The sequence below is a fragment of the Bufo gargarizans genome, chromosome 3 (assembly GCF_014858855.1).
Source record: "Bufo gargarizans isolate SCDJY-AF-19 chromosome 3, ASM1485885v1, whole genome shotgun sequence".
Classification (NCBI taxonomy): Eukaryota; Metazoa; Chordata; class Amphibia; order Anura; family Bufonidae; genus Bufo; species Bufo gargarizans.
In genome coordinates, this window is record NC_058082.1 from 16,518,376 (window position 1) to 16,525,557 (window position 7,182).

Consider the following 7,182-nt stretch of genomic DNA (forward strand, 5'->3'; position numbering starts at 1 on the left):
AGCAATTGAGGATCAGCAGCTCAATGGTCCACAGCTGCAGATCGATCAGTTAATCAAGTCCTTTGGAGGAGTTAATCTGCCTAATCTCGCCCTACTGTCGCAGCCGCAACCTCTCCCTACGCTAATCAGAGCAGAGTGACGGGCGGCGCTATGTGACTCCAGCTTAAATAGAGGCTGGGTCACATGGTGCTCTGGCCAATCACAGCCATGCCAATAGTAGGCATGGCTGTGATGGCCTCTTGGGGCAAGTAGTATGACGCTTGTTGATTGGCTGCTTTGCAGCCTTTCAAAAAGCGCCAAGAAAGCGTCACAAAAGCGCGAAGAAAGCGACGAACACCGAACCCGAACCCGGACTTTTACGAAAATGTCCGGGTTCGGGTCCGTGTCACGGACACCCCAAAATTCGGTACGAACCCGAACTATACAGTTCGAGTTCGCTCATCCCTAGTCATGACGTATTGAGCGGCCTGAGGAAGCGCGATCCCACACGCGAAACGGCCGTCGCCGCCTGCAACACTGTGTCCGCCCCTGGACCCTTAATGTATCGACTTCCAAGGAAGCTTCAATAAAGATAACCATCTACATCCTGGTGAGTGCCGCAACTCTGTTACTTTCTTCTCTCCATATCGTGAACTACTGTTTCAGGGGGAGCCCTCTTAAGTGAAGATATAGACTATGTGAACTTTGCCTACAGAAAAGATATTGTTTGTCTTTGCTGAAGAAAGTGTTGATTCAGTTGAACTTTATTTGCAGTTGCATCCTGTTTATTTTGCATTTCCTGTGGAATCATAACCTGCTTATGCCCCCCATTGATTGTATCATGTCCACCCAAAGTATGTATTACAGAAGGCTGATCATAGTTACAGACCATATGGTTTCAGGCTTAGACACCTGCAGAGTAAAACACATGGACAATCCTCTGTCGAATCTTCTTAGTCCTTACTCCATAAATAAGAGGGTTTAACATTGGTGGAACCAAAAGGTAAATATTGGCAATACTGATGTGGATCTGTGGCAGAATATTGTGGCCAAATCGATGGGTGACAAAAGTGAATGTGGCCGTGGTATAGAAAACTAAGATGACTAAAATGTGGGAAGTACATGTGCTGAGGGCTTTGAGACCAGCCTGCTTGGTGGGAAGATTGAGGGCTGTATGAAGGATTAAAGCATATGACATGATTGTCAATAGAAGATCGAAAACACCCATCAAAGAGGCCACAGTCAAGCTGTAGGACTTGGTCATGGATGAGTCTCCACATGTCAGCTTTATGACAGCCATAAACTCACAGTAAGTGTGAGGGATGATATTGGTTTGACAAAAAGTCAAGCTTCTTACAATGAATGGATGAGGTAAGAAAAATACCAGACCTCGAAATACCACAGAAATCCCAACTACAAGAACGTTCTTTCTGCATAAAATAAACGAGTGCCTCAGGGGGTTACATATGGCCACAAATCGGTCAAATGCCATAGCCAAGAAAAACCCTGATTCCATGGCAGTAAAGGAGTGGATGATAAACATTTGAGTTAAACAAGCATCAAAACAGATCTCCCGTAGATTAAACCAGAATATCCCCAACATTTTAGGAAGGGTGGAAGATGACAGAACCATATCTGTCATAGATAACATGGACAGAAAGAAGAACATGGGCTCATGAAGACTCTTCTCAGATCTGATGATAAGTAGGATGACAATATTCCCGAAGAAGGCAATAATGTACATACAACAGAAGGGGATGGAAATCCAACTCTGGATGTTTTCTAGACCTGGAATCCCAAGTAAGATGAAGACAAATGGATGGGAATCATTCATCAAAAGCATGGTGGACCCATGCAGACATAGTCCTTAAAAGCAGAGCATTGAGACGTCACTTCAGGATGTCACACATTACAAAACCTTTGTTTAGACTCTACAAAGAAATTGCACAAACAATGTATCTGCATTTCTACAACAGGACTATGTGTTCACAAGAAGAACAAAACCAATGATTGCTACCATGCTAAGGACCTTGGTCATCATGAGGACTGCTGTTGGTCATAGGCCCCAGAAGACAAAAAAAGAAACCGAGCATCAAGCAAACACTATACTCTGAGCATGTAGAAAAGATCAGAGACCCACACAACCAAAATGTGGAATCCTTTATCTCATCTGCTTCAGACAGTGGCATAGTTGTAAGGTGATGGGACATCCCCTCTGGATAAATTATAGACCTTAAGTTCTTGTGCCATATGTATGTCGACCTGTACTGTAGTTCTCTTCAGGTCCTCAAGGGAGTAGAGAATTCTGTTCTGTGCGGATATGTTGTGCTGCCATCCTGTATTTTTTTGCTTATTATTTGTAAGACCTTGGTGCTTCTCCAGTGAAACAACCTCAGATACCATGATTAGTGGGAATCTACATGTTGATTGACCTACTGTAGACCAGCATGAGAATGCACAAGAGCATATGTGCAGCATTTCTCACATGGCACCTATGTGAAAACTATTTAAGGAGCATTCCTTCCCACCAAGAGCAAGTTAGGAGTAAGCTAATGTTTATCTACAGTGTCTGATGCCATAGCTGAATTGTAATGGAGCTGTGGCTGGTGCTGAGGATCAGGAAGCTATGAGATAGACTCACAGCATTAGACCTCATGCATACGACCATATTTTTCATCCAAGTGATAGCACACTGATCCATTCATTTCTATGGGGCCATGTTGACATTAGAGATGTCCCAAAATATTCGCCGGCAAACAGTTCCCGACGAACATCGCTTGTTCGCGTTCGCCGCGGTGGGCGAACATATGCAATGTTCGGTCCGCCCCCTATTTGTCATCATTGAGCAAACTTTGACCCTGAACCTCACAGTCAGCAGACACATTCCAGCCAATCAGCAGCAGACCCTCCCTCCCAGACCCTCCCACCTCCAGGACAGCAGCCATCTTAGATTCATTCAGAAGCTGCAGTGTTAGTGAGAGGAGGGACAGTGCTGCTGCTGCTGATCTAATAGGGGAAGCGTTAGCTAGGGTAGTGTTCTGTGTCCACAGACTCATCTGCTGTAAGGCCAGCGTCCTGACAGCACCCCAAAAAGCCCTTCTCAGGGCTGGTACATCAGTCTGCTTTATTTTTTATTTATATATATATATTGCAGTTGCCTGCCAGTGTGTGTCAGGCCCACAGAGTGTACTGTGCCCACTGCCAGTGCCCACCACTCATATCTGGTGGCACAGTACCTTGCAGATAAAAAAGCAATACAATTTTTTCTCTGTAATATAATTGCAGTTGCCTGCCAGTGTGTGTCAGGCCCACAGAGTGTACTGTGCCCACTGATCACTACTCATATCTGGTGGCACAGTACCTTGCATGTATAGTACCACTAATCTAAAAAAAAATGACAGGCGAGGCAGGCCACCCCGCAGGGGCCGTCGTCACGTACCCTGAACTCAAAAAGTTCTGAGGACATTGTTGACTGGCTAACACAGGACACCCAATCTTCTACAGTTTCCTCTCAGAACCTTGACGCACCATCCTCCTCCAGCTCAGCTTCGGGCACCTCTCAAGTTACCACTCTCCCGCCCGCCGCCACCACCAACACTAGCACCACAGCCGCTTCACTTGATCCCTCAGAGGAGTTATTTACACATCAGTTGGATGAAATGAGTGATGCGCAACCATTATTGCCAGAGGATGTAGATAACAGGGATATGTCTCAGTCAGGCAGCATTACACACATGGACGTACAGTGTGATGATGATGATGATGATGTTGTACCCGCTGCTGCTTCCTTTGCTGAGTTGTCAGATACAAGTGAAGTGGTGGATGATAACGATGTGTCCGTGGATGTCATGTGGGTGCCTGCTCGAAGAGAAGAAGAAGAGGGGGAAAGTTCTGAAGGGGAGACAGAGAGAAGGAGGAGACAAGTTGGAAGCAGGGGGAGGTCGTCGCAAGGAGCTAGTGGCACAGTCAGACAGCATGTATCGGCACCCGGGGTCAGCCAGACAGCACGCCAATCAACGCATGCAGTTGCCAGCACCAGAATGCCGTCAGTGCAAAGCTCAGCAGTGTGGCATTTTTTTTTGTGTGTCTGCCTCTGATAACAGCGATGCCATTTGCAACCTGTGCCAAAAGAAACTGAGTCGTGGGAAATCCAACACCCACCTAGGTACAACTGCTTTGCGAAGGCACATGATCTCACAAATGCCTATGGGATCAACACATGACGAGTACAAGCAGCACATAAACTCAAAGCCACCATCCTCCTCCTGGTCCAGCATCTTCAGCCACGTCAACCACTGCTGTCCTCCTTGCCCCCTCTTAACCACCCACCACTCCGCCTCTCACCTTCAGCAGTTCCATCTCATCTGCCCACAGTCATTCAAGGAAATGTTTGAGCGTAAGAAGCCAATGTCACAGAGTCACCCCCTTGCCCGGCGTCTGACAGCTGGCTTGTCAGAACTCTTAGCCCACCAGCTTTTACCATACCAGCTGGTGGAGTCTGAGGCCTTCAAAAAAATTTGTCGCTATTGGGACACCGCAGTGGAAGGTACTCGGCCGAAATTTCTTTGCACAAAAGGCAATCCCCAACCTGTACTCGATTGTGCAAAAGGAAGTCATGGCATCTCTGGCATACAGTGTTGGGGCAAGGGTCCATCTGACCACTGATACCTGGTGTGCAAAGCACGGTCAGGGCAGGTATATCACGTACACTGCACATTGGGTAAACCTGCTGACGGCTGCCAAGCATGGAATGCATGGCTCTGCAGAGGAGTTGGTGACACCGCTACGACTTGCAGGCAGGCCTGCTGCCACCTCCTCTACTCCTCCTACTCCATCCTCTTCGATAAGCTCCTCGGCTGAGTCCTCTTCTGCTGCGGCGTCTGGCTGCACATCAACTGAATCCCCCCAGCTCCCGAGGGGCTATTCCACATCCCGGATACAACAGTATCACGCTGTCTTGGGGTTGACTTGCCTGAAAGCAGAGAGCCACACAGGACCAGCACTCCTGTCCGCCCTGAACGCACAGGTGGATCAGTGGCTGACTCCGCACCAACTGGAGATCGGCAAAGTGGTGTGTGACAACGGAAGCAATTTGTTGGCGGCATTGAATTTGGGCAAGTTGACACATGTGCCGTGCATGGCAGATGTGTTGAATCTCATCGTACAACGCTTTGTGCATAAGTACCCAGGCTTACAGGACGTCCTCAAGCAGGCCAGGAAGGTGTGTGGCCATTTCAGGTATTCCTACACGGCCATGGAGCACTTTTCAGATATTCAGCGGCGAAACAACATGCCAGTGCCTCACTTGATTTGCAACAGCCCGACACGTTGGAATTCAACACTCCTAATGTTCGACCGCCTGCTCCAACAAGAAAAAGCCGTCAACGAGTATTTGTATGACCGGGGTGCTAGGACCGCCTCTGCGGAGCTGGGAATTTTTTTGTCACGTTACTGGACGCTCATTCGCAATGCCTGTAGGCTCATGCGTCCTTTTGAGGAGTAGTGTTGATCACGAATTTTCGAATATTTATCGCGAATATAGGTACTTCGAAAATTTGCGAATATTTCGAATATAGTTATATATATCCGTAATTTCGAATATTCGCTTTTTTTTTTTATAATTTTTTTTTTTATCAGTACACATGCTTCTAGCTTGTGGACCAATAAGAAGGCTGCAATATACTTGACTTTAGGAGTAGTAGTGTTCTATATTAGTTTTTTTCGAATATTCGCTATATTGCTATATATTCTTGTTTTAGAATATTACGAATATTCGAAAAAACTAAGTTATAGCAATATAGCAAATATTCAAAAAAAAACGAATATAGAGCAATTTAGCTTATATAGTGCTATAATCTTCTTTGTCTAATAGTTGTAAGTTGAAAAATTCGCAATAAAAAATTAGAATCCGAAAATTCGAATTACGAAAATTTGCATATTGCACAATCATTACCTTGCCGATTTTTTTAAATAATAATATTCGCGAAATATTGCGAATTCGAATATGACCCCTGCCACTCATCACTATTGAGGAGGTGACAAACCTAGTCAGTCACACCGAAGGCACCATCAGCGACCTCATCCCATTTGTTTTCTTCCTGGAGCGTGCCCTGCGAAGAGTGCTGGATCAGGCCGTAGATGAGCGTGAAGAGGAAGAGGAAGAGTTGTGGTCACCATCACCACCAGAAACAGCCTTGTCATCATCGCTTGCTGGACCTGCGGCAACGCTGGAAGAGGAGTCTGAGGAAGAGGAGTCAGAGGAGGAATGTGGCTTTGAGGAGGAGGAAGACCAACCACAGCAGGCATCCCAGGGTGCTTGTTGTCACCTATCTTGGACCCGTGGTGTTGTACGTGGCTGGGGGGAAGAACAGACCGTCAATGACATCAGTGAGGACGAGGAATGGGACATGAGTAGCTCGGCATCCAACCTTGTGCAAATGGGGTCTTTCATGCTGTCATGCCTGTTGAGGGACCCTCGTATAAAAAGGCTGAAGCAGAACGACCTGTACTGGGTGGCCACGCTACTAGACCCCCGGTATAAGCAGAAAGTGGCTGAAATGTTAACGAATTACCGGGAGTCAGAAAGGATGCAGCAGTTCCAAAACAAGTTAAAAAGTATGCTTTACACAGCGTATGAGGGGGATGTCACAGCACAACGGGAATCTAACTGGGGAAGAGGTGACAGTAATCCTCCTCCTACCACGACCACGCCGGCAAGGACAGGACACTTTACAGACCTGTTGTTGATGGAGGACATGCAGAGCTTTTTCAGTCCTACACATCGCCACAGCCCTTCGGGGTCCACCCTCAGAGAACGACTCGACCGACAGGTAGCAGACTACCTCGCCTTAACTGCAGATATCGACACTCTGAGGAGCGATGAACCCCTTGACTACTGGGTGTGCAGGCTTGACCTGTGGCCTGAGCTATCACAATTTGCGATAGAACTTCTGGCCTGCCCCGCTTCAAGTGTCCTGTCAGAAAGGACCTTCAGTGCAGCAGGAGGTATTGTCACTGAGAAGAGAAGTCGCCTAGGTCAAAAAAGTCTAGATTACCTCACCTTGATGAATGAGGGATGGATCCGAAGGGACTGACAGTGGGCGATACATTCGACTAAAAAAGGCCTGATGACTGAGATGCGCTGCCTTGGGCTAAAAATGGTCCACAAGCTGCTGTATTTTATCTCTGAATGCCGGATGACTT

The 7,182-nt window shown here is 47.0% G+C and overlaps 1 protein-coding gene across 1 annotated transcript; it reads right to left on the reverse strand.

Moving 5' to 3' along the window:
• Positions 1–883: 883 nt before the first annotated feature.
• On the reverse strand, positions 884–1,822 carry LOC122932131 (olfactory receptor 52E2-like). Its single transcript, XM_044286374.1, has one exon. It carries the CDS (start codon positions 1,820–1,822, stop codon positions 884–886), a length of 939 nt encoding a protein of 312 aa, XP_044142309.1.
• Between the last annotated feature and the right edge of the window lie 5,360 nt (positions 1,823–7,182).

What these genes read in the sequence shown, in the direction of transcription:
- LOC122932131 (XM_044286374.1), bottom strand. Translation starts at nt 1,822, where the DNA reads ATGCTTTTGATGAATGATTCCCATCCATTTGTCTTCATCTTACTTGGG.